Here is a 27,540-nt window from a genome sequence, read left to right as displayed (position 1 = left end):
TAGTGGTCTTCCATTCTATTGTTGCAAAGTGTATCTTTTGGTAACAAAGTTTAAAACGTAGAGCAAGCTGACGTATGTTAATAGTTGCGGGAGGAAGTCCATTCTTTCTGTCCTTGACAAAACCCAGGCTTTGCCTGGTCTCATGGCTGCCTAAAGACCATGTACGTCTTTAAAGACCACGTACGTCTATCTTAGAGGTTCTGATGAGCTACAAACAGAGATGTCACGGCTTTTAAAGGAATTCTCTTTCAGAAGAATTTGTTCTTTTATCTTTCTTCACTCTACTGGATGCGCTTGGCTATGATAGCCCCAGCCCCAGCAGACTTCTGCACAATTAAGATGAGGTTGACCCAGTAAATAGGAGGGCTATGAGGTGGGAGTATGAGTTCTGGATATTACAGAGGTGCTCCATCAGCACTGATCTCTTTACCTCTACTGCTACGTAAGACAGGAATAAACTGATCTCTTATTTAGACTACTGCTATTTTTTCTATCTGAAATACAATATATCTGAAATAACTGTTACAAATATAGACAACCAGCTTCAACACCCCCCCCATCCTTTCTTCTCAACCCAAACTACCAACTTTAAGTCCTGCATTAATAGAAACTGCGGAGTCCACGGTTTTAACAGAAAGTTAAAGCTGTTTGAAAGGGTAAAACTGCTTGGCTTTAAATTGAGGAAAGCTTAAAAGATCTTTCATAGGGGAGAAAAAAGAAAACCACACCACTAAATTCTGGTGTTTGCAAAGATCCCATAGACTCTTGAGCTAATTTGTTACATCAGTGCTTGGGAATTTTTAAATGATTTTTCTTTTTGTTCTCTTTTCTTAGACTTTTTAAAATTTTTTTATTTTTTATGTGTGTGTTTGCCTCCGTGTATATATGTGTATTGTGTGGCATGCCTGGTACCCACTGAGGCCAGAAGAGGGTGTCAGATGCCTTGGAACTGGAGTTACAGACAGTAGTCAGCCTCCGTGTGGCCGCTGGGAATGGAGCCCAAATCCTCTGGAAGAACAGCCAATGCTCTTAACCACTGCATCATTCCCCAGGCCCTCTGTATGTTTTTTAAAACATATTTATTGCTGACTGATCTTAATTTTGTTCTTAAGTTCTGCCCTTCCTGATTTCAACGGTTTAGGATCAAACACTGAGATGAAATTCACCCTAATGCCCCTCGTCTCAGAGTGAGATTCTTTTTGAACCCCTTTACACCTGTTATCCCGCAGAGCATTTTCATCCCGTTTGCGTGACAGCGGCATCCGCCCAGCGGGGACAGCGAAACAACGCTCTCCCCCTCAAAGCTATCATTAATTAAAAACTTACCATACAGTTAAATGACACTCCAAAACAACTTCACTTTTTTGTTTTTGTTTTCTTGAGACAGAGTTTCACCTTGCTGCCCTGAATTTACTACGTAGCCCAGGCTGGCCTGGAACTCACAGCTCAATCCTCCTCCCTCAAACCTCATCTGTTGACAGGAGTCATCAAGCTTGACTTCATTTGCATTCTGAATTTCATCTGATTTCACATCTGATCCTGAAAACGAAGTGCTCTCTCCATCTTATAGGTTAATCACTAATTCGGAGGCATTAAAAACCAGTTCAAGGGTTGTGTGTCTCCAAAGTCCATTATCCTTCATCTGTGCACTCTCCATTTTGAAAATCACCTCTTAGCATAATATGCAGGTCCTTCTGTTTCTTAGACAGCAATCCCGCTTCCTTTTCCTGGATTCCCCCTTTCTCTTTATTGGCTGTAGCTGGGTATTGCAAAAAAAAAGGAGAATAAATCATCCATTTTAGAAAAAAAATGAGTATCAAAATTAAAAAAGTTTTATTTTTTAAAAATATGACATTATATATTAATTAAAAAAACATTGAAAATTATATAAAGCAAATAGGGCAGGCCATGCATTTTCAGATATAGATAGTCATAGAATTAGAACCTAATCATACTTAATGCTCTCATCTTAGTAAGGATTTCTATTGCTGTGAGGAAACACCATGACCAAAACAACTTGGGGAGGAAAGAGTTTATTTGGCTTACACTTCCATATCACTGTTCCTCATTGAAGGAAGTCAGAACAGGAAGTCAAACAGGGCAGGAACCTAGATGCAGAAGCTGATGCAGAGTGGAGCCATGGAGGGGTGCTGTTTACTGGTTTACTCCTTATTGCTTGCTCAGCCTGCTTTCTTACAGAATCCAGGACCAACTGTCTAGGGATGGCATGCACTATGGGCTGGCCATATCGGTCACTAATTACAAAATCACCCTACAGGCCTGCCTAAAGCCAGATATTACTGAGGCATTGTATCCAGCTTTCTTGTCAGACTATCTTTGGATCATGAGCTGGCAAATAAGGACCCAGAGACCTGAAAGCTTGGCCTTAGCTTAGGACTTTTCCCAACTAGCTCTTATAACTTAATTAACCCATTTTGGTGGGTTTTTTTGTTTGTTTGTTTGTTTGTTCGGTTTTTTTTTTGTTTTTTGTTTTTTTTCCAAGACAGGGTTTCTCTGTGTAACCTTTGGCACCTTTTCCTGGAACTTACTCTTTAGCCCAGGCTGGCCTCGAACTCATAGAGATCCGCCTGCCTCTGCCTCTCTCATGCTGGGATTAAAGGCCTGCACAACCACCACCCTGCAACCCATATTTTTTAAATCTATGTTCTGCTACGTGGCTCAGTTACCTCTTCTTAGTATAGCACATCTGACTTGCTCTGAGTCTGCTGGTGGAATTCCACACATAGATTCTTTCTCCTTTTCCTCTCTGTCCCCAGAAATCCCGCCTGTCCTCTCCTGCCTAGCTATTGGACATTCAGCTCCTTAGTAAACCAACCACAGTGTACAAATATTCCACAACAAGGCATTTTCTCAATCGAAGTTCTCTCCTTTCAAGTGACTAGAGTTTGTGTTAAGTTGACATAAAACTAGCCAGCACAGTCCCCTAAAACTGTTTCATCTCAAGAAATGTATGCACAGACCTGGACGGAGCCTCTTCTGACCACTGACGTCCTCCCTCCTCCAACATCACTGTTGAGAAAATACCAGTATCCTTACAAAGTAGCTGAGATTATCTACTAGGAGGTCCTCAAGGACTTTTTCCTGACAGCTATAATATGACACTGTTATATATATATATATATATATATATATATATATATATATATCCTACAAGCATAGGACACCACAAATGTGACTAACGTTTGCTGGCATGCACATGGTGCTATGGTACTGTGGACTACAATCATTGGCATCCCAAAAACTTCACAGATAGCACATTCCTGTGACTTCTCTCCTTTAAAAAAAAAACAAAAAACACATTGTGTGACTTGTAAAACTACCCTTTGAGGCATATCCTACCAAATCAGCTGTCATTTATCATTCTCTTCATTTCACAATATGAAACCTCCAAAGCTGAGTTGATTTCACAAATCTTGAAAAATTCTAGCATTTTCATCAGAATAACTCACTTCTAAAAAAAAATATGTCCTCAATATACTTTACTTCTTTTATTTATTTGAGATTTGGGCACTACTGTGAGAGTTTTGCTGGACACAGGACAATGGGAAAGGCTAGTTTGGGCGGCCTGGAGAACACCAGTCAATGGGGGAGGGGCAGGGGCAGCATAATGAGCTGACCATAGGCCAGTCTGATGAAATCGTACCAGATGAAAAGCCAGAGAATGTGGGTATAATCCTTATTTCAGATGGGAAGATTGGAGATCAGAAAACTTGGGTTGATCTATGTTAAACAACAACAACAACAAACCCCTAAGAAACCCAACACACAGCAATAGAGTATGGTAGCTGGGTCATCTGCTCCTACCATTCAACTCTCCCCATAAGAAGACCTGCTGTGTTTCTCAGCCTAGCTGGCAGCCTTGAACTAGGGGATTTTATGGTCACGCAACAGTTTGTAGTCTGTTCACAGAAGGCACGCTCTGGCCTCCACACTTCCTAAGAGCCCAGGAGAAGAGAGGTCTAAAAGAACATCAAACCTGCCCAAGGAAGAAGAACAGGACAGGCAGACTTCCTGCAGAGGAAATCCTGAGAGGACTGTTATTGGGGACTATGGAGGTCCAGCCCCTCGATAGTCCCCTCCCAGGGTCCGGAAAGAATCTACAAACAGCTGATAATTAGTCTTTGATGAGAAGAAATGAATCTATGTACATGAAATTCCTTAGTCCATACATTTTATTACTCTGTCAGTTTTCTCTCTACAAGCTTATACTCTGCTCTCATTTTAGCTCCTTTCTTGCCCAATTTCTCTTTACATTTATCTGTTGTCCCCTCCAGGTTCTATCTTAATTCCTTCATCTTAGTTCTGCCCCTTCTAGGTTCTCATCCATCTAGTTCTTTCCCATATCAGCTCCTCTCCCATTTCCTTCTCTCTCGTCTTGTTCTTCCTCATCTTGTTCTTCCCCATCTGGCTCTTCCTCATCTTCCATCTCATTCCTCTAGTACTCTCTTCTAACCCTTCAAATTAGGTCTTCCCCATCTCAGTTTGTTCCTCTCAAGTTCTTACCCATCTAGTTTTTCCATTCTCTTTTCTCTTCTCTGCCCCTCATGCCCTGGAAGTCCCAGTATTTATACACTTACCAGCAGTAATCCCTTGGCAGTGCAAAGCCAGGCTTCCAGGGTCAAATGGAGGGGTGAGAAGAATCACATAGAGGGGCAATAACCATTAATTATCATTTGCAACCCCAAAGGGAAGTGACCAATGGGGAAATGAATTAACTAAAGGCTAAATTTGGGTAATGTCTAAGAAGAGGGATTTTATGTGCTCAACTATAGTCTTAAACGTGATTAGTAGAAAATGTTAAGAATCTATAAGTTGCTAGGTCAATGGGAGAAAATAAAACTGTCTTCTTTTTTCCTGTGGCTCCTATCTGTCCAACTATCTGTCGTGTTTTTTTTTTTTTTTTTTTTTTTTTTTTTCCTGCAGGGTGGGGAAAAGTGTGCACGGTTGCTAGGCAACCTGTGTACAGGTAGATGCCTCTGGTGATAGTTAAAGGGAGATCTGGAACTAGAGGTAAGATTTGGAAAAGGAGGAAGTTAAGCTTAATTGGCACATCTGCCAGACCTTCTCAAACGGATAGTCTGGACACTTAAGTCTGTCCTTAGAGAGTACAGAGGTATCTCTGATAAGGTACTTTCCTCCTTCTGGAGATGGACCTGGCCGGATGCTGCCAATGATGATAATTACAGGGAGGCTTGAACTGGGGTTCTGGCTGTGCGCTGTCAGCACACAAGGTTATCTAAATACTCCTTTAGTAGAGGGGAAATGGTGCCCAATAAATGATGCAAAAGCTACAATAGCGCACAAGAAACTCATAGCAGGAAATGGCTGATGATCAAAAGTCAAGTATCGCCAAGGCTCCTTAAACCTTAGCTTGACCTCTGGAAGGCCCTTGGCTACTTCCAAGTATTAGCTTTGTGACAATCAGCTGAAATCCTACTTTGTATATTTTTGTGGCTTGCAGCAGACTGTCCCAGAAGAGCCAGAATGTCCTTACAAGCTAGAAACCAAGTCTTTGTAGATACCAAGCCACAGAAATAACGTCAGCGTCCTCAGATAACGCTTGAAATCACATTCACTCCCTTGTTCATTAAGTGGCGTCAAACAAGTTAGTTAACCTTTTGGGGCCTTGGTTTCCTTACCTTTAAATCAACGGTAACAAAAATGCATGTTTGTCGTGATAAAAACCCTGATCAAAAGCAAGCTGGGGGGAGAAAGCGTTTATCTGGCTTACACTTCCTGACCACAGTCCCTTACTGGCGGAAGTCAAAGCAGGAACTCAAGATAAGAACTGGAGGCAGTTTTAGTATATGTGCTGCCCAAGGGAGCAGTGGTGGCAAACGCTTTTAATCCCAGCACTCGGGAGGCAGAGGCAGGCGAATCTCTGTGAGTTCAAGGCCAGCCTGGCCTACAGAGTGAGATCCAGGACAGGCACCAAAGCTACATGGAGAAACCCTGTCTCGAGAAAAAAAAAAAAAAAAAAAAAAAAAAAGAACTGGAGGCAGGACCAGAGACCGTGGAGAAGTGCAGCTTACTGGCTTGCTCCTCATGGTTTGCTGAGCTTGTTTTCTTAGAGAACTCAGCACCATCTGCTCAGGGTCGGCACTGCAATCATAGAACAAGGAAATGCCCCCACAGACATGCCCACAGGCTAATCTGATGGAGGCAATTCCTTAGTTGAGGCTCCCTCTTCCCAGTGACTAGCCTGTGCCAAGTTAACATTAAAACCAACCATCACAGAGAACTTCACTCATTCCATGGACTTGGAAGAGTACCTGGCATCTCTTACAGTATTGCAGCTGTTATTGACTAGTTACAGAACATACATTTATTTTCTGAAACATTTCAGGTATTTTATTTTTATGGGGTGTGTGTGTGTGTGTTGCGGGGAGTCCATGACATTTTAGGAATTAGGCTGCAGAGAAGTTAGATGACTTGCACAATGTCTTAAGAAATTGCTTTTTCCTAACGTGCATTTTCTTTACAGAGAGAACTTCCCTAAACATTGTCCCCGCCTATCTCTGCTCTTTAATTCACTTTTCCTGGAGAGGATCAGTGATGATGTATCAAGGAGCCCCCCCTGATGTCATGACCATACAAGGCTCCAAGACCCAGACCCCTCAAACCCCGCCGCGCCCACCTCTCGCGAGACCAGTGGTCTCTGCGCTAGCGGGACCGAAGGCTCCCGGAAGTGGGCGGGGAGGCAGGGCCACGCCCCCCCGAGCGAGTCGGCGGCCGAGCCGAGTCGGAGCGTCCTCGGGCCGCGCGGGGCGGAGTCTCGGGCGGCCCCGGCCTGTCTCTGTCACCTGGCCTGGGTCCGAGTGTCCCTCCCCGTGCCCTTGACGGCGCCCTGCCCTCCCTGGGCCGCCGCTCGGCCCGGCGTTCCCGCTGTGGCCGGCTCCCGCTCCCGCCGCCGCACGTCTGGTCCCGCTCGTAAGTGCCTGGAATGCGTCCGGCCCTGGACGCGCATTCTTTCTATCTATAGCCGCTCTGTACATCGAATGCCGCCCCAGCTATTCCCGGGACAGCAACTGCTTCCTTCTCTAATCACCTCCCCATTGGTGGCTGCAGACCCGAATTTGGGAACGGGGTGCTCTTCCACCTGTTCCCTGAGCAGCCTGATCTCCTGGAGGCTGCAGGGCCATTTGGAGATTTCAGGGCCCTTTGGCTCCGGACGGAGGTTTTGCCCCTGAACTCCAGGCTTTCCTATATGTGTTGTTTTTCTCTGAGAAGTCTTTAGCTTTTTGGTCTGTTCTGTTTTGACTGTGAGAATCTGTATTTTTGCTTCTGGCTTTACTATTCTGCTCCAAGAGAGAAGAAACTCTTCTCCCTTGTTGGATTTTACTGACTAGGTTTCATTTCTTTCTCAATGCTCTTCTAGGCTTTAAGTCTATCTAAGGACATGTAAGTGCCGCTGTCAACTCTAGAGAGTTTTAGCTCGTATTTTCTTTTTCCTAATTACCTATTGTTTTATAGGGCTAACTTATTCCGCTTTGGATTCCTTTTAATTCTACGGAAAGAGTTCAAATCCTCCGGCAGCCAAAATGGAACACAGTAGACAGATTCGAATTTTACTACTGAACGACATGGAAAAGCTAGAGAAGACCCTCTACAGACTTGAACAAGGTCGGTCACAAGTCGTTTGATTAGCACTTTTGTATCTTTTAATGCATTGACAGTCAATTAAAACTTTTTAACTTAAAATTAGGGACTGGGGGTGTTGGGTATAGCTCAGTGGTAGAATGCATGCTTAGCATAAATGAGGCTGAGATTAAATCCTCTGCATGTACACACACACACACACACACACACACACACACACACACACTTAAAGTTAGATGGAATTTCCTGGATTTGGCTTGCTTTGTGCCAAGATACTGTGTTTCACATTAGTGGCAACTAATGAAGGCGTATGTTGTTTAAAAATATATGTGTCATGTTAGAACAATGATAGCTCAGTTCCTTTTGTTGCCAACTACCACCTAATGCAGAAACTACAGGGCACAGTCACTCAGGGATAGAACCTTTGCCTAGTCTTTGAGAACTGGATTCAGTCCCGGGAGAGAAAGAAGTGATAGAAACAACATATGCAATTAAAAGATTGAACATGCTATTTATAATGGCATTTATTGTTATAACTTGTTAAATCATATATAGTTTAGGTTTGCATATAATCTTTAGTGTTGCTTTTTAGAGCGCATGCTTTTCCTTTATTGAACTTAATTAAGCATTGGTGAAACAGGGTACAGTATAGTACTATGTAGTATAATAGGTAAGTATAGTATAGCAGCTACTGCTTACATTATCAGAAGTCTCTTAAGCAAGTAGAAGATAAAGACAAATAAAAAGTGGGAAATCTGATCAGGTGATGTTGAAACATGTTTGAGCTATCATTTAAAGAACTATATTGAGCTAGGGATATAGCTCAGTGGTAAAGTGCTTGCCTAATACAAACAAGATCTTTGGGTTTGAACCCCAGCATGACCAAAAGATATAAATAAAAGTAAGATCAAAGATTAAATTGCAGTTCTATAAGACAAGCTAACAGAGAACGTTACTTTCAGTACTGAAAACATTCCACTTATACTTTATAAATATAACTTGTAAAATACAAGTAGAAAGTTTTTAATGTATCAAGACAAAAAAAATCAGCTCTCCAGGGGATGTATTAAATGAACATTGATAAGCATGTGGGAGAATTTTCTTCTTTAATTTTTAAAAGTTAGATTTTTGAAAACTTCAACCATCTGCTGGGTTCCCTTGATGCTGAATGGCCTCCTTCTTCCAAATACGTTTAGGGTTTTGGATCACCAAGTCCTGGCTTCAACTGACTCTGCACTTGTCCTGGTTTTGACTTGTTCCCCTCCGCTGTCTTCGGCCCTTCCCATCAGCTTGGTGTCTCTCATCAGGCTCTCTTCCTTCTGCATTTCAATCAGTTGCAGTGTCTGCTGGGTTTCCCTCCTTTTCTGTGCTTCCACCAGCCAATAGTGGTGCATTCTCACGGCCTCATCTCCTGCCTCTCTGCCGAGCACTCTCTTTGAAACACAGGCCTCGAGAGTCCCTTTCTTCTTGGAAGCTTTCGAATCACGTATCATGACAAGAGTTGCGAAGCAAACCTGCCTTTGTCAGCTGCTGACAAACCGATGTTAGGCAAATTATTAATGTTAAGCATTAATATCCTTGTAGAGATATGTTGCTCTCCTATGGCATTCAATTTTAAGACTGGAAATTAGCAACATGTAGTTTTGTAGTGATAGAGCCCTAAGTAGCAGCAAGGTATTTCTGCATAGCAGTCCACTCCCTGGAGTTTAGCTTTGCTCTGACACTGTTCTGTTGACTAGTCATGGGGTAGTTCTGTTAGTTTATACTTCCCTCTAACGTGTTCTAAATCACCCCTTGACCAAATCTCAGTGATGCCTCTGTCTTCCTGTTTTCCCAGGCTAGATTCTTAAGCATTCTTGATGATGTGTCCTCTTAAATTGTCAATCTCTCTTTAAAGTCTGTAATTCCTTTCTGACATCTCTCCCTGTGTGTCTCTTCCATCTAACCAAGTGAGGGAGAGCCCAAGTCATCTTCTTACTCAGTCTCTTCCCTTTTGATTTATGGGTACCTCATTCTAAAATCCCCGCCCAGCTTCCAAGGCATTCTGAATGGCCGCACTTTCTCTTGCCAAAGTTGAATCTCGCTGTGCCCTGCCTTTAGTGTCTGAATATTTATAGTTTTCCTGTTCTGTCCTGTTCATTCCATCTCTAGTGGCCTTTCTCATGCCCATGCTCACATCTGTACTCATGTCAGATCCCTCGGTATTTGTTGTCCTTTTACATCATTCTGTGTGTTCTACTTTCAGTTATAACGCTGCGCCTTAGTGAAGGCCTCCTCTAGTTTTTTGTTTCCTCCGTGGTTTGATCACCATCAGCTGAGTGCTGACAGTGAAGCAGTGTCTGAAGCTCGGTGGTGGTATGGTACCCAACTAGACACTGTAGTTGTCAGGCTGGGACAGCCTTACAGACTTAGTGCTGCATGCACTATTGCTGAATGCTTGCCAAGTAATTCTTAAACCCCAGTGCAAACTAGCCCAAACTGGTAATTCAGCTAAGCTGCTCGAAGAGACAAACTAAAGGGTCTATTAAGACTAATGTGCTTCACTCTATAACACTAGATAAAGCCAGTAAATCTGTCCATTTTTTTTGTAATAATTCTAAGATAATCTTATTTTAGAAGTCAATTTATAATGTGAAGGAAGTATTGAATAGAGGGAACAAGAAATAAAAACAAAGATCCTTTAAAAAAGATCCTATCTACCCTATCTACATGCCGAGGCACAGGCAAGTGGACCTCTGTGAGTTCTAGGCTAGCCTGGGCTACATAGAGTTCCAGGCCAGCCAGAGCTACATAGTGAAATTCTGTCCCTCTCCTCCTTAAAGAATTGTAACTGGGCTGTGGAGATGGCTCAGTGGATAAAGTGCCTGCTGGACCATCCCAGGAAAGATCTCCAGCACTCATATACAAACTGAGTTTAGTGGCGTGCACCTGTAACCCCGGGGGGGGGGGGGGGGGGGGGGGGGGGGGGGGGACGGGACGACACACGGGGACGCGGGGCGGGGCGGGACAGGACGACGACACTGAGACAGGTGGATCTAGGGGCTTGCTGCACAGCCAGTCTGACCAATCAGTGAGCTTCATTTCAGTGAGAGACCCTTCTCAAAAAATAAGGTCGTTGTGACTTGAGAGACAGTGCAGCAGTTGAGGACACTTGCTGCTCTTGCACCCACATGGCGGCTCATAACCTCCTGGAACTCTAGTGCTCTTCCTGCTTCTATGGGGCACCACACACACACACACACACACACACACACACACACACACACATATGTGGGCACTCATACATATATGCATAAAATAAAAATCATCTTTAATTTTTTTAAATCTTAAAAAAATAAGACAGAGAAGAATAAAGGAAGACACCCAACATCAATCGATGGCTTCCACATGCACGGTCACAGGTACACATGCCTGCACATACATTACACATAAAAATAAAGAAAGCAAATGAACAGACATACCAGATTAAAGATAAGAACTTTATGATGTCAGAGTTGGAAAGGGAGACAGAATAAGAAAAGCTTAAACCCATAGAAGTTGCTGACAAATGTAAAGGGAAAAAAAAACTGATGATATTTGGTTTTTCATATTTGACTGGTCCCTAAATCCTTCTCTGTGTTTTATTTTCTCATCCTAAGAACCAATTTTCAACACTGACATCTGTATAGTTTCTTCACATTCAAGTAAAAGTCCAAGTAATTATCTGTTTTAATTAAATTATAGTCTTTTCTATTTTCCTTGTCTCATTGTGTGTCAGAAAATGAACAAAATTAGTATTCCTTAAACCTGAAATTAACTCTTCCATGTTTTATATAGGTTGACCAGATTTACAAATTTTATGTTTATTTATTTATCATTATTACTCTGCGTGCTCGTGTGTGTGTGTGTGTGTGAGTGTGTGTGAGTGTGTGTGTGTGTGTCTGTGTGTGTGTGTGTGTGTGTGTGTGTGTGTGACATGTATATGTGACTGCAGGGATACTCATGCTACTGAAAATGTGGAGGTCAGAGGACAACAGTTTGGGGGAATTGGCTCTCACCTCCACATGAGGGAACTCAGGTTTGTCAACTTGGGTGTCAAGCACTCTTACTGAGCCAACCTGTGAGCCCAATTGTTGCTTTGTTGGTTTTTAATAAAATGTTCAGCTAGGCATGGTGGCGCACCACCTTTAATCCCAGCACTGGGAAGGCAGAGCCAGGTGGGTCTCTGAGTTTGAGGTCAGCGGGTCTATAGAGTTAAGTTCCAGGACAGCCAGAGCTACACAGAGAAACCGTGTCTCAGAAAAAAAAAAATAATAAAATAAATAAGTAAATAAATAAATAAACAATGTTCATTTACAAGGGTTTCCTTTTTTTTTTAAAAAAAAAAGACTTATTTATTACTTATTTGATGTTTATGTTTGCTTGCCAGCATGAGTTTATGTGCACCATGTGCATTCAGTGCCCTCGGAGGCCAGAGGGTATTGGATCTCCTAGAACTGGAATTAGAGGCAGTTGTGAGCTGCTTGATATGGGTGCTAGAAACCGAATCCAGATCCTCTGCAACAGCAATAGATGCTTTTACCTGCTGAGTCACTTCTCCAGTCCCCAAGGTTTTCTTGATTGAAGCCATCAGCCCAGCCCCTAATGGGGAATTTTTGTTTACAGTAGTAATTTAATCGCTTGTCTTCCTACTTAGCTGCTTACAGGAGGGCTGTGGCTGATCCAAGCAAAGTGTTCTTAGTGTTAACATGAACAAGATAGCCACACCATGTACTGTTGTGACCTAAGCTAATTTTAGCAGAGGTATTTCATGTACTGTCGCGAACCTGTTCAGTTTTAGTGACTTAAGTTCAGTTTAGAGTGGCTTTGTGCTTTGGGGATATTTACTAATCCTCTACGGGGATAAAGAAAGAAAATCTTTGGGGAGTAGTTCAGTTTGCTAACATATGAATTGGCAATGATGCTTTCTATTCATCAGATGAATTAAAAACAAAAAAGACATCCTTGGAAAAGGTAGAGGCTCTCAGTCCATTGAGCTGTGCCCTGAATTGCACCTTTATCTGAACTAGGTGGACAAGTTATATTGTCTTAAATCATACAGATGTGGCTTTGTGGTAGAGCACTTATGTAGCATGCATGAGACCCTGGACACCATCCTTAACCCCACAAAAAAGTAGATTAAAATTTAAAAATTAGAAATTTCTCTTTCCAAAATTTCATAACAGGAGGAAAAATGACCATGGGCAAACTCTCTTTTACTTAGAAATTATCTAACCTAGCCAGGTATGGTGCATGCGCCTTTAGTCCCAGCACTTAGGAGGCAGAGACATGTGGATCTCTGTTAAGTTCTAGGTCAGCCTGGCCTACAGAGTAAGACATAGAGAGAAAGAAGGGGTGGGCAGGGAAGTTTGGGGGTGAGGACTGAGACTGACTTATTACTCTTGGAGATTTATTCTTTTTAGAAGTGGTGATCAGCCTTCCATCATGTGAAACTTAGAAAAACAAAACAAAAAAATGCAAATAAACCTTTATTTGACTACATTTCAGGTAAATGTAAATAAGAGCTAACTGCTTTTTTTTTTTTCTTTTATGAACCTGAAGGTTTGGGGCACACAGTTGGCACCTATGAAAGCTTTAGAGCTTTGTGGCTATCCACTTTCTGTTTTAACTAATCAGCTCTGCTGCTGCAGCAGGAAAGTGGCCATAGACAAGACTTATATGAATTGGTGTCCTTGTGTGCCAATAAAACTTTATTTGTAGAAATATGTTGGGCAAGATGTGGTTTCCCTTATTATTGCAGTGTGTTCTGATGTTTTACTTTAGACAGCCTTTTGTTATCACATCACTTTTTTTATCAATATAAGTGAATACCTGCCACCTTTGGAAAGTTTCTAATCTGTTTCTATGCTTCTAAACAAAGATTTCAGTTGGTTTTCCAATTAGTGTGTATATATAGACTGCTTATATTATTATTATTATTATTATTACTAGATTATTACAATAATCACTAAATATCAAGAAAAACAGACATTTACTAGCCAGATGTCAGCAAAAGTCTACATAATAGGTGAATGGGATTCAAGATGAAGGTCGTGGTTTAGTATATATAACCACCAAGAACTCCTTTTTTATTTGTGTTTGATACCTTTATATGTATTTTTCCTTTAAATATTTGAGGCTGTTTAAACCAATTGTGAGAGTAAACAGAATTTGTAATATTTAAATTACATTATTACAAAATATTAAACCAAGACTTAAAAAATTAATGAACTCTGGGGGGCTGGAGAGATGGCTGAGGTGAAGAGTGCTTCCTGCTCGCACAGAAAACCCAACTTCATTCCCAGCACCCACCTTAGGTGGCTTACAACTGCCTGTAACTCCAGCTTCAGATATCTGGCCTCTGAGGACACCTGTACTCATATGTGCATATAGCCACATACATATATACATACAGTAAAAATTGTTAGAGGCTGGAGAAGTGTCTCAGAGGTTAAGAGCATTTGTTGTTCTTTCAGAAGACCCAGGTTCAATTCCCAGCACACACACAGTTGTAGATAGCCATCCATAATTCCAGTTCCAAGGGATCCAATGCCTTCTTCTGAACTCTGAGGGCACCCAAAATACATATAATGCACTTACATATATGCAGGTAAAATATATAAAATAAATGAATAAATTTAACTTTAAAATGATAAGATAATTAAAAATACATCTTTAAATAATAACGAACTTTTAAAAAATAATTAATATTCAGTCATACTGTTTTCTTATTGGTTTCTGCTTTATATGTATGAATGTTTTGTCTGGATGTATGTATGCGTACTTTGTGCATGCCTGGTCCCCATGGAAGCCAAAAGAAGGTTCTAAATCTTCTAGAACTGGAGTAAAGGATGGTTATAAGCACCATGTTGGTATTGAGAACTGAAAATGGGTCTCCAGCCCCTTTACATTTATTTTGATGTTTCATAATTTATATAGTCTATAAGAACAGTGTACATGTCTGCTACATATAAATAAATATTTGTATTTGAAGAATACTTCTTTTCTCTCTCAAGTTTGCTTGAGATAATCCATTGCTCCAGATACTGCTTGAGAGAGTTTAGGTGAGTTTTAACCTTTGTACTACAGTTTCTCTGCGTCATTGTGTAATTACTAAAGCAATATTTGTATAAACTTAAAAGGCAAGTTGTTTAAATATCAACATTACCTCTGATATTTGTGCGTGTTCCAGATGTTACTACTTTTCCTGATGGTAAATTTAATTGTTCTTAGAAACGTAGATATTTATAATTCTGAACATCACAATGTGTTCTTTCATTTATTGATTGAGATGGGTCTTGCTATGAGATGGGGCTTTTGTTTGTTCTGTTCTTCTGATGGCATTTTTTAGCCCTGGCCTGCCTGGAACTTGCTACATTGACTAGGCTGGCCTTGCCTTTCTGGTGATCTTTCTCCCTTTGCCTACTGAATGCTGGGATCACAGATGAGTGTGTGCATGCACACATACACACGCTCACTCACAGAGCTTTTGTTTTGGTTTTGAGACAGGATCTTACTGTGTGGCACAGGGTAACTTTGAACACCACATGTACCCAGGGTAGTCTTGAAGTTGTGATCTACTCGCCTCAGCCTCCTGAGTTCTAAGATTAAAGGGGTATGGTGTGTACCCACACACACCAGCTATGTTTTAACCTTTAGGCAATTATTTTTAAATCTATTATTAATACAACTTTAATTTTACAGTTATTTTTCCAATTATAAAATTACAGGAATATAAAAACCTATCAGAATAATTGGTAACCTGTTTGTTCACCCTGTTTGTGCTAGTATTATTATTATTTTTTAAGATTTATTTTTATTTATTATGTATACAGTGCTCTGCCTGCGGGTATCTCTGCAGGCCAGAAGAGGGCACCAGCTCTTATTATGGATGGTTGTGAGCCACCATGTGGTTGCTGGGAATTGAACTCAGGACCTCTGGAAGAGCAGCCAGTGCTCTTAACCTCTGAGCCATCTCTCCAGCCCTTGAGCTAGTATTATTGTGTGGACTTTAGATTTGTCTGCATACTCTGTTTCAGCCATACTTTTTTTTCCAGAAAGATTTTGAAAGATGCTGTTTGATAGCATGTTATCCATAGTAGAATTTCTTTCAAAAAATGGGCATCAGCCTTCTCAAACCGTGTTGTTATCGACTGATTTACAGAACATCTAAATCCTTTGTTTTCCTGGCAAAACCTGCGCTGGAAGCTTTAGGGCATCAGAAGCAAAAGGGTCACGGCCCACGGGAGGCCCAGCCGGGTCTGTACAAGGAGTTCTTGGCCAGCCAGGACTGCAGAGTAAGACCAAAACCAAAACAAGAGTCAGTCACTAAACTTTTATCCTAAAATTGTAACGATTCAGTCATAGCTTCAGACACTACTTCCAATTCTGTATCTGACTTTCCTGCCAAAGTCTATACCCCTCACAGCTGCCTGTGAAGAGGAACTCAGCTTCTTTCCATTGGTGTTATTTTTATTGTCACCTGTGAGACACAAACACTGTTAATGCCATCTAGAATCCAGAAGACATGTCACTACTGATGGCACTGTAGCCTTACAAACTATATTCCTTAAATAAGATATATGTGAAAGTCAGTTTTACCTCTTCATCCCCAGGATGTAGATGTTATAACATATTATATTAGCAAGCATGGCATTAATCTCATTTTATGTTTCCTCCAGTGCTCTTGGAGGGAGGCCTAGCTCATTGTCAACAGGCAGTAATAGTTTAAAAGGACTCCATTTTTCTGAGCTTAGATGTCAAAAATGATCATAAAATATTCTGAAAAACCTTACTGTAAACTGTCATCCAGGGATTGTTCTATTTATAGAGCCCAGGTAAAGTAGATTTAGTGCAATCCTGTAGAGCCCCTGCTCCCGTCATTAGAAGTCCCACAAGTAGACCAAGCTACACTACTGTCACATATATGTAGAGGGCCTAGGTCGGTCCCATGCAGCCTCCCTGGTTGTTGGTTCAGACTCTGAGTTCCTAGGAGCCAGGTTAGTTGTTTCTGTGGGTTTTCTTGTGGTGTCCTTAACCCCTTTGGCTCCTACAATCCTTCCTCCCTCTCTTCAGCAGATTGTCCAAGCTTGGCCTAAAGTTAAGCTGTGAGTTGCTGCCATGCCCAGCTTTTTATATGGATTCTGGGGATTAAATTTGGGTTCTCATGCTTGGATGGTAAATGCTTTACAGACTGAGGTATATCCTCATACCAGAATGATTTTGTGTGTGTGTGTGTGTGTGTGTGTGTGTGTGTGTGTGTGTGTATGTTCCATGGCATAAGAGCAGAGGGCAGAAGACAATCTACAAGAATCAGTTCTTTCCTACATCCACGTGGGAAATAAGAATATGAAATATTAATAATAAATAAATAAATAAAATTTGAAGAGAACATAAGACATAGCTGTCTTATTCACTGTTATAGGGTAGATCTTCAGTGTATAATTTTTATTAATTTTGTTGGATGTTTCATAAGTGTTATAACTATTAGTATATTTCTTTTTTTTTTTTTGAGACAGGATCTCTATGTAGCTATGACTGTCCTGGAACTCACTATGTAGACCAGGCTGGCCTGGAACTCACAGAGATCTGCCTGCCTCTGTCTCCCAAGGCATGCACCTCCATACCTGACAGTATATTTATTCTCAGTAAGTAAATTCCTTAAGCATTAAGAATTCTACTCTGGCCGGGCGGTGGTGGCTCACGCCTTTAATCCCAGCACTCGGGAGGCAGAGCCAGGTGGATCTCTGTGAGTTTGAGGCCAGCCTGGGCTACCAAGTGAGTTCCAGGAAAGGCGCAAAACTACACAGAGAAACCCTGTCTTGAAAAACCAAAAAAAAAAAAAAAAAAAAAAAAGAATTCTACTCTGTCAGGCAGTGGTGGTGCACACCTTTAATCCTAGCACTCTAGGAGGCAGAGGCAGGTGGATCTCTTGAGTTTGAGGCCAGCCTGGTCTACAGAGCAAGTTCCAGGACAGCCAAGGCTACACAAAGAAACCCTGTCTCAAAAAAAAAAAAAAAGTTCTACTCATTAGAACTTTCCTCTTCCTACCTTCTTCAGTTGTTCTTGTCCATCATTAATTGACATACATCATATATAAAAATTTGTTATTTTGTTTTTTTGAAACAAGGCTCACATAGCTCAGGCTGGCCTTGATATTGCTGTAGAGCCAAAAATAACCTTGAACACCTGCCTCTCACCCAAGGGCTGGGATCGCATGTGCCACCACAACCAGTTATATTTAAAACTTATATGTCCTGTGTATCTGATCAACTTGATATGGTCATAAATCTCATATTCTGATACTTAGAAAGAGGTCCGAGCTGAACAAGAAAGACACCAATAGATGTGGATGGGGAAGCTCTGGAGGCCTCAGCCCGCACAGAACTACAGGCACTGAGAAATGCTGAGAGCAGAGAAGTAGTCATTCCCAGAGAAGAGCACACCAATTGGTTATCCAGCCCCGAAAACGTATACATACAAGTAGCATTATACATGCTGGGCTGTTGGGAGAACCTGGCGGCCAGGTCCAGCTTTGATGTGTTGAATAGGCACCTCAGCGTTTGCCCTGGGTTGGAAACTTAACATCCCAGCCTTTTGTTGGTAATAAATGAATGGATAAGGGGCAACATAATCATCTATGACTACTTCCTGCTGACATTGGGCATTGTAGGGAGACCTAAAAGGCTGGAATGCTGGCCAACTCCGGGAAGAGCAGACTGTTTCACTTGCTGTCCAGGCTCTCAAGACAATCTGGGGCTAGGGGTGTACAGACAGCAGTTGGAACAGTTTGCAGCCTTTAATTGATTGGAAGTCTGCTGAAACAGATATATTAGGGACAGAAGGTAAAGTTAAGAATTTCAGGGGAAATTTTTTCCTTAGGTGTACATTTGATACTTTAAGGCCCATGGTCCTGGTAGTTGGGGGAGGAGAGTCCTAAGGCCAGGAAAAGGGGAAGCGTTCCCACCCTCAGGAATAGGGCTGTTGATTGACAGTACTTATCTGGAGTCCATTTGACCTGTGAGAGGTGGATCCAAGTCGATTCCTTGAAGCTTACAAGGATTTTTTTTTTTTCAGTTGATAAAAGGAGGTAAAGAAGCCGGGCAGTGGTGGCACATGTCATTAATCCCAGCACTTGGGAGGCAGAGCCAGGTGGATCTCTGTAAGTTAGAGGCCAGCCTGGTCTACAGAGCGAGATCCAGGACAGGCACCAAAACTACACAGAGAAATCCTGTCTCAGAAAAAAAACAAAACAAAACACCTATTTCTATCTACTCATTCACCAGGAAACACAAGTGGTTGATTATTGAGGGCAATCATTGCAAAGGAGTTCCTTTAAATAAAGGAATAGTAAAGAAGTTACATTGAAATCAATCTGTTTTGTGAATTTATCTCTTTTTTTGGAGTCTGGCGACAAGGTAAGTTGTGTCAAGACCTAGTAGTAGCTCCAGGAAAATGAGGCCTGTGACCTGAGTTTTACACATGAAGAGAACAGTGAAGGCAGCTGAAGCCTTGGAAAAGGAGCTGGGTGCTTGCTGCTGTTAAAGCTACAGTCGGTTAGTATCCTCAGAGATCTGAGGATAGATTATTACTGTACATATAATCTAAATGGTCTATGTATCAATTAAAATGACAGAGACCCATTCCCTAGATGGGTTACCCTAGGCTTCAGTGGCCTCCATCGTTTCATTGTGGGCAGTTGTTGGTCTTTGGCTGGCATACATAGTAGGTTAGGCCTTTGGCTGCCAGACTCAAATCTGAGATTTTTCTGTAAGGGAAAAACTTGGGAGACTGACCTTACTTTGATGAGGCAAAGTAGAGCAATTAACCCAAAAAAATGTCCACAGTTTGAGCAGAGCCCTGAAAGCAAGTTAGGCCTGGGGCAGTTTTGCCCAGCGGTTAGCATTACCACAATCCAGGTGGAGTTGTCATGCCCCATCTGTCTTCTTTGGGTACCTTTAGGGTTTCTGCTAGGAGGGGCCAGTCCTTTCTATTATGGGAAGCTTAAACATTTTAAGTGCCATATTCTGCAGATCTGAATAGACAAACTGGGTACCAGGAAAGAGATAAGAATGAAAACCTGGTGCAGATCAACTTCATTAACCTGGATCAGTCTTTGGGGAAATCTAATAACAGGCAGTTTATTCCCATATGTTTAAGCCCAGTACAATTTTTCTGATGTAATGCAGTCCCTGTTGCACAAGGCATAATTACATTGAAATCAACTCAGGGTACATGTCATTTCCTCCAAGAAGATCGGTTCTAGAGACAGGCTACTTATACTAGCTTAAGGCCTAAGGGTCTGGCTTGGTCTCAGTCATACAGATAATGTAGAGGTCATGTGGGCTTTTAGCTACCTCTGGTCCTGGTTGTGGGAATATGTATATATGTATGTATGTAACAACAATTAAAAAAAGTCATTGATTTGAAAGAGAGCAAGGAGGGGTGTATTGAAGGGAGGAAAAGGAAGGGTTAAATTATATAATTATAATCTGAAAAAAAGATTTTTTTAAAGGTCTACTATAAACCAACCTAAACTTTTTCTTTTTTTGGTTTTTTGAGACAGGGTTTCTCTCTGTAGCTTTGGAGCCTGTCCTGGAGTAGCTCTGTAGACCAGGCTGGTCTCGAACTCACAGAGATCCGCCTGGCTCTGCCTCCCGAGTGCTGGGATTATAGGCGTGCGCCACCACCACCCAGCAACTTTTTCTTAACTGTAATTTCAACTATAGTGTATGTGTTTTTTCCATCTTATAGCAGAATATTTGTGACGTAGAAAAGAAGTCTTGGATACATTTTCCTATAAACAGCCTAGCTTTGGTAAAAGTGGACATATCTTGGCTTCCAGGATTCACAGAGCTTTAATAGTCGTGAGATGTATGGCTATAGGCAGTAGTGCATTGCTGGCGAATGTGCTGGCCCATAAGAACCAACAGCACACATCCCTTCCGATTCTGAGCTCAGTGATGTGTCTGGTACCTTTAGCTCATCCATGGTGGGTAGTTCTGTAAGGAAGTCAACAAATACTGCAAGCTAGTAAGTACTTCCCATTATGCAAGAAGTACTTCCCATCCCTAGAGGCTGCCACTGTGTTCGGAGTAGTAGTAGTGTGTTTGTGGCACACTGCTGAGTTTGAGCAGGTTTAAGAGGTTCACTGCAAGGCTTCCAGAATGCTTGTTGAGTCTGCAGTCTGCTCAGCTTCTCTGTGCAGCAGGACAGCTGTCTTGTGACATCTCCCACATTCTACATACGATTCCATTCTCTGACATAGAGACTCACTTTCTCCATTGTGGTCTGTGAAATAGCAGAGCTCTCCGCTCGGATACCCACCTGTAGGTGTTGATTGAAGGGCAACAGTAAGGGTTCAGAGTGGAGTGGTGGAGGGGTTAGGGTCAAATGTCAGGTAAGAATCTGTACACTCAGTGTGTGACTAGAGATCAGACTACAGGGAAAGGAAAGGAGGGTGCTGCAAAGGAGACGCTTCTGGGATGCTAAAATAATATCCATATGCTAAATATCCATGTGCTAAATGTACAGAGTGCAGCAAAATCAAAATGCTAAGTAGTTCCAAAAGTAACATTAGGTATGGCAGATTATCTATCTTAAGTATATTTGAAAATTCATAAGTTTTTATAATGTTTTAAGTAGAATACCTTCAGTGAGTTTATTAAAGTGGTTTATTCAAATGCTTTTGTGTAGGGTTTGAACTACAGTTCCGATTAGGCCCGACTTTACAAGGGAAAGCTGTTACTGTGTATACAAATTACCCACTTCCTGGAGAAGCATTTAATCGAGAAAAATTCCGTTCCTTGGATTGGGAAAACCCAACAGAAAGAGAAGATGATTCTGATAAATACTGTAGACTTCATCTGCAGCAGTCTGGATCTTTTCAGTACTACTTCCTTCAAGGGTAAGCCAGGAGTTAATATATTCTATAACTGAAGTTATCTGACTATAAATGTTACTGTGTGAACCACGGTGATGCAGTTTTTACAGAGTTTTTGTTTGTTTGTTTGGCTTTTTGTTTTTTCAAGACAGAGTTTTTCTGTATTCCCTGGGCTGTCCTGGAACTTCCTCGCTGGCCTCAAACTCAGAGACGTGCCTGACTGCCTCCTGAGTGCTGGGATTAAAAGCATGAGCCACCTGCCTAACTATGGTGCTTTCTTGAGATGTGGTTAGGCTGTGATTCTTCAGTTTTGTGGAGGTCACTGTGTAGCCCATTGTACATTCAAGTTGTATGTAAACTCCAAGCTTTTCCTGTCATCAGTTTAGAAGACACTATTTATTTGAATGATATTGTTATTGATAGATATTAGTATTTATTTTCTAATAAATCAACCATACTGGATGTCATATTTTATTCTATGGAGATCTATAGTAGTTGAGAAAGGATAGGAAATACCTGTTCTGGGGCTGGAAAGATGGCTTAGTGGTTAAGAGCTTGAACTGCTCTCACTGAGAACCCAGGTTTTGTTTCCAACCTTCACATCAAGTGGCCCACAGCCTCCTGTAATTCCAGCTCCAGGAGATCCATCACCCTCTTCTCCCATAGGCATCTTCACTCAAGTGCACATAGCCACACACTGACAGACACGAACACATAATAAAAAGGAAAGAAAATACCTATTATATGTTTTATTACAACCTTGTAAATGACTATTTATTTATTTATTTATTTATTTATTTATTTATTTTTTGAGACAGGGTTTCTTTGTGTCGCTTTGGAGCCTTTCCTGGAACTCATCCTGTAGCCCAGGCTGACCTTGCACTCATAGAGATCCACCTGCCTCTGCCTCCCAAGTGCTGGGATTAAAGGTGTGTGCCACTACTACCCGGCTGTAAATGACTTTTTAAAAATGATTTATTTGCCGGGCGGTGGTGGCGCACGCCTTTAATCCCAGCACTCGGGAGGCAGAGCCAGGCGGATCTCTGTGAGTTCGAGGCCAGCCTGGGCTACCAAGTGAGTTCCAGGAGAGGCGCAAAGCTACACAGAAAAACCCTGTCTCGAAAAAACCAAAAAAAAAAAAAAAAAAAAAAAAACCAAAAAAAAAAAAAATGATTTATTTATTTTTATTTTATGTGCATTGGTGTTTTGCTTACATGCATGTCTGTATGAAGGTATATGGTACACCAGAACTGGAATAACAGGCAGCTATGAGCTGCTATATCAGTGCTAGGAATTGAACCTGGGGCCTCTGAAAGAGCAGCCAGTGCTCTTAACCTCTAAGCCATCTCTCCAGCCCCAGCCAATGCTCTTCACCCCTGAGCCATCTCTCCAGTCCTATAAATGGCTTTTATATACTTATAAATAAACATTTTAGCCATGTGTGGTGGCACAGGCCTATAATCCCATCACTGTGTATATGGAGGCAGGAAGATCTGGAGTTCAGGGTCTTCCTCCACTATATAGTAAATTTGAGGCAGCCTGAGCTACATGAAACCCTGGATGAATGGGAGGGAGGAATAGAGGGAGGGGTTTAAGGGCAATTAACCTTCCAGATAGAATCAAACTGAATTATTGCTTTTTCCCTCTAACTAACTAAAAATGTTTTGTTTATTTTCCCTTAGAAGTGAGAAAAGTGGAGGAGGTTACATAGTTGTGGATCCTGTTTTACGTGTTGGAGCTGATAACCACGTGTTACCCCTGGACTGTGTTACTCTCCAGACATATTTAGCAAAGTGTTTAGGACCCTTTGATGAGTGGGAAAGCCGACTAAAGGTTGCAAAGGAATCAGGTAGTGTTCAGTTTGCTTTCTCTTTCTTTTCTTCATTTTAAAACTAAACAGAGTTGCTATGATACAGGTCTCAAAGGCTTTCCTTCTCCTTTTAATATTGATTACTAATGTAGTGAGAAAAATAAAATCCACAGCTTCTACAGATACCAGGTTCTTTGGATCAGGTTAACAAAGGGAGGCACTCGGTCATAAAGTAAAATGATTATCATTTATAAGATTTTATTTGGCACATGAAAGTTAGTAAAGTTATTAAAATATGAAGGAAAATATATCATCATATATGATTTTAATTAGCCAATATTGATTATCCTTTTTCTATATAAAAGGCATATGCTGCTGGACATGCCAAGAATAAAATGAAACTCAGTTGTATTTTCCTCTTAAGTAAGGTAGACTAGCATCAACATTCTAGTGTCATGCTAAATATACTACAAAGAAGGGAATGAAAGTTTCAGTGGCATAACTCTGGTGAATGCAAGTCCCATGGAACATTTAAAGTCTTATACTTGTGTACGACATTTTGTGCATGTCGCTCTGTCCTGTCAGCAATTACAGTTGAACCTAATAAGAGCTAAGCACTGTGGTGATGGTTACCAAATAGCTCATGTCATTACCCACTTCTCATAGATGAGGACAGTGATAGCCTGAAAGCCGTAAGTGGACTTGCTGACAGTCTGTTGTGGTAGAGCTAGGACTTGAACCCTAGCCATTGGTTCCTTTTCTACTGGCATGTCTGTCTTACTGTTGATGAGAAAGCTCACATTTATACTTTGCTTAGCTTCAGGGTGATCTGTTTGCCTTTTCATGTGATGGTCTGTGTTTTCTTACTTGTAGGTTACAACATGATTCACTTCACCCCACTGCAGACTCTTGGACTGTCTAGGTCATGCTACTCCCTTGCTGATCAGCTAGAATTAAATCCTGACTTTTCAAGACCTAATAAAAGATATTCCTGGAATGATGTTGGGCAACTAGTAGACAAACTGAAAAAAGAGTGGAATATTCTTTGTATTACGGATGTTGTTTACAATCATACTGGTATGCGCTTCGGTGATTTCAGCGTGAATATTAAATTCTTACTGTTTTGTTTATTAATATTTCCATTTGATTTTAAATTATTGTTGTTAGTAGTATTTTGTAGTGTGAGGAATTGAACACTGGACCTCATAAATGCTAAAGAAAGCAATCTGTCTGCCACTTAGGCATATCCCTGGCCCTTATATAACATTCATTCTAAAGATTTAAAAAAAAAAAAAACAATTAAGAGGCCTTTGATTTTAAAACCATTTTATGGAATAATGCCAGTGTTAGGTGAGCATATAGTCAAGATGAAAGTACTTTGCATGTGATGCTTATAGAAATAGGAGAATGAGCATAAGAGGGACCTAGACATTTGTTTCCACCTAAATATAAGTACTTTTCCGACTGACAAGGGGATTCTGTACAGCAGGAGCCCTTGTTCTGTACCACACATTTAAAAATATAATGCTGAGCATGGTGGGTATGCCAGCAATCCCAGCACTTGGGAGGCAGAGGTGGGGGAGTCACTGTGAGTTCAAGACCAGCCTGGGCTACACATTGAGTTGCAGACCAACCAGAAGGGCTATATTATGAGACTCTGTCCCCAACAACAGCACTCATTATTGAAGAGAAAATTATTGATAAATCCTCAAAGTCAAATCGTTTATGTGATAAAAGAGTGTAGTTCGACATCTAAAGTACTAAAAAGAGTACTAGACTGTTTGGGTTCCCCATAGATGTGTTGTTTTCCTGACAGCCGTCCTTACAGAGGTATTTGTTCCTCTTACCTGTCCAAGCAGCTTGCCTGGCCTCATGGGGCCTGTGCACCCTGGCCTTCTGCTTTAACCCTGTGTGCCTTACAAGGATCCACTGTGTGTACCGCAGTGTGTGGACAGTCTGGAAACCACTGCTTTACATATGTCAGCAGTGGAAATTCTGGATGGAGCAGTTTTGAGGTGTAGCTGTTTCATAAAGTCTTTCCTAAGTAGCCATAGGAATTATGAAGATACTTAAAAGCATATATATATATATATATATATATATATATATATATATATATATATATATCATGACTGTTGGTAATAATCTCTAATAGTAATGGCAAACAAAGTTGGATTTTTAAAAAGATACATTCAGGGCTGGAAAGATGGCTCAGAGGTTAAGAGCACCAACTGCTCTTCCAGAGGTCCTGAGTTCAATTCCCAGCAACCACATGGTGGCTCACAACCATCTGTAATGAGATCTGGCACCCTCTTCTGTATACATCATAAATAAATAAATCTTTAAAAAAAAAAAAAAGATACATTCAGGCTGGGCAGTAGTGGCGCATGATTTTAATCCCAGCACTCAGGAGGCAGAGGCAGGCGGATCTCTGTGTGAGTTTGTAGGCCAGCCTGGTCTGCAGAGAGAGATCCAGGACAGCCAAGGCTACACAGAGGAACCCTCTCTCAAAAACTAAACAAAAAAATACATTCCAAAATATGATGTTTCTACATGTACTTTGTAACCAGGCTTCAAAGTCTACGGTGAAAACTTTGTATTTCAGTAACTCCATATTCACCACCTGAAAACTGGCAGTGTTGGTAATGACTTGGACACCTATAACATTCACATCCAATTAGCAGCCACATATAGACACAGAGCTATAAATAGTGAGGTTAGAATACTGCTTAGGCAGTGGCTCATTAAGACACTTCATAAGAAATTGTATTTATCCCTTTCAGAAGATAGGCATTCCAAGATGAGTGTTCACTCAGCCATGATGGTGAGCCAGGTTCTTCCAGGTTGCTTCATCATCTCCTACACTTAACTTCCAATGTTTAATCAAATACGGATGCTCTGGCTCCTGTTGCCACACTTAGTGGAGATGGGAAGTCAAGAGTTTAAAGACACCAGCTGGTGTAATGTTACTCTACCCACAGTGCATCACATAAGATTTTGTCTCTGGTTGCACCTAGCTACACAGGAGACTTGCAGTATAGTGTTTGGTTTTTGTTTGGTTTTTGTTTTTGAGACAGGGTCTCACTTTGTAGTCCAGACTGGCCTGGAATTCACTGTGTAGACCAGGCTAAGCATCAAACTTGTGGTAATCCTTCCTTAGCCTCCCAAATGCTGGAGTTATAAATACAAGCCACCAAGCCGTGCAGTGGTAGTACACACCTTTAGTCCCAGCTCAGGAGGCAGAGGCAAGCAGATCTCTGAGTCTGAGGCAGCCTGGTCTACAGAGCAAGTTCCAGGCAGGGTGACACAGAAAAACCTTGTCTTGAAAAATTACTAAATAAGTAAATACAAGCCACCATGCCTTGCTTGGTTTAACTTCTATTATCAGATCTCTGTTCTTTTTTTTTTTTTTTTTTTAAAGATTTATTTATTATGTATACAGTGTTCTGCCTGCGTGTACACCTGCAGACCAGAAGAGGGCACCAGATCTCATTATTGATGGTTGTGAGCCACCATGTGGCTGCTGGGAATTGAACTCAGAACCTCAGGAAGAAGAGCCAGTGTTCTTAACCTCTGAGCCATCTCTCCAGCCCAGATCTGTGTTCTTAGTGTAGTCTGTTTTCATCTGTTTATTTATTGTAGGTACAAATAAACACTGAGTAAATAGGTTACTTACTAAATAACAATAAACTAGAAATAATAGTGATTATAAAGTCCAGTCTGACTACAAGATGTGTTCTTCCCTTTTCTTTAAGCTACTAACAGTAAGTGGATCCATGAACATCCGGAATCTGCATATAATCTTGTTAATTCTCCACACTTGAAACCTGCCTGGATCCTAGACAGAGCACTTTGGCATTTCTCCTGTGATGTGGCAGATGGGAAATACAGAGAAAAAGGAGTCCCTGCTTTGATTGAAAATGATCAACACATGAATGTAAGTGTGTGTAGCAGACCACCCCACAAACTTCCAAAGAGCAAATTAACTGTATATAAGTGGAAATAGGTATAATATGGAGAAAGGAATGTGGTCAGATACATTTTATGTTGTTTTTAACATTGAAATTTTTCAGTGCATTCGGAAAATAATTTGGGAGGACATTTTCCCAAGGATTCAGCTCTGGGAGTTTTTCCAAGTAGACGTTCACAAAACAGTTGAACAATTTAGAACACTTCTCATTCAAGGTAAAGACTTTAAACTAGGTTGTCC

General features: G+C 41.2%; 1 protein-coding gene and 1 pseudogene across 2 annotated transcripts in view; one reads left to right on the top strand and one right to left on the bottom strand.

Moving 5' to 3' along the window:
* The window catches only part of LOC131913849 (uncharacterized), a 37,972-nt pseudogene extending 30,956 nt beyond the window's left edge, over window positions 1-7,016 (bottom strand).
* The window catches only part of Agl (amylo-alpha-1, 6-glucosidase, 4-alpha-glucanotransferase), a 93,671-nt gene that overhangs the window by 19,759 nt on the left and 46,372 nt on the right, over window positions 1-27,540 (top strand). Inside the window, exons 2-7 of one of the 2 annotated variants that reach the window (XM_059266158.1) lie at window positions 7,495-7,644; window positions 21,334-21,544; window positions 23,203-23,369; window positions 24,204-24,407; window positions 27,086-27,267; window positions 27,404-27,515. In XM_059266158.1, coding sequence (XP_059122141.1) covers window positions 7,563-7,644; window positions 21,334-21,544; window positions 23,203-23,369; window positions 24,204-24,407; window positions 27,086-27,267; window positions 27,404-27,515 — 958 coding nt within the window. In that variant the 5' untranslated portion in view covers window positions 7,495-7,562. Of the gene's footprint in view, window positions 1-7,494; window positions 7,645-21,333; window positions 21,545-23,202; window positions 23,370-24,203; window positions 24,408-27,085; window positions 27,268-27,328; window positions 27,516-27,540 lie in introns of those variants that run through there. The other variant, XM_059266157.1, reaches the window with a different exon arrangement.

The sequence above is a fragment of the Peromyscus eremicus genome, chromosome 6 (assembly GCF_949786415.1).
Source record: "Peromyscus eremicus chromosome 6, PerEre_H2_v1, whole genome shotgun sequence".
NCBI classification, from domain to species: Eukaryota; Metazoa; Chordata; class Mammalia; order Rodentia; family Cricetidae; genus Peromyscus; species Peromyscus eremicus.
The sequence above is the reverse complement of the archived record's forward strand: the minus strand, read 5'-3'. Positions and strand labels throughout refer to the sequence as shown.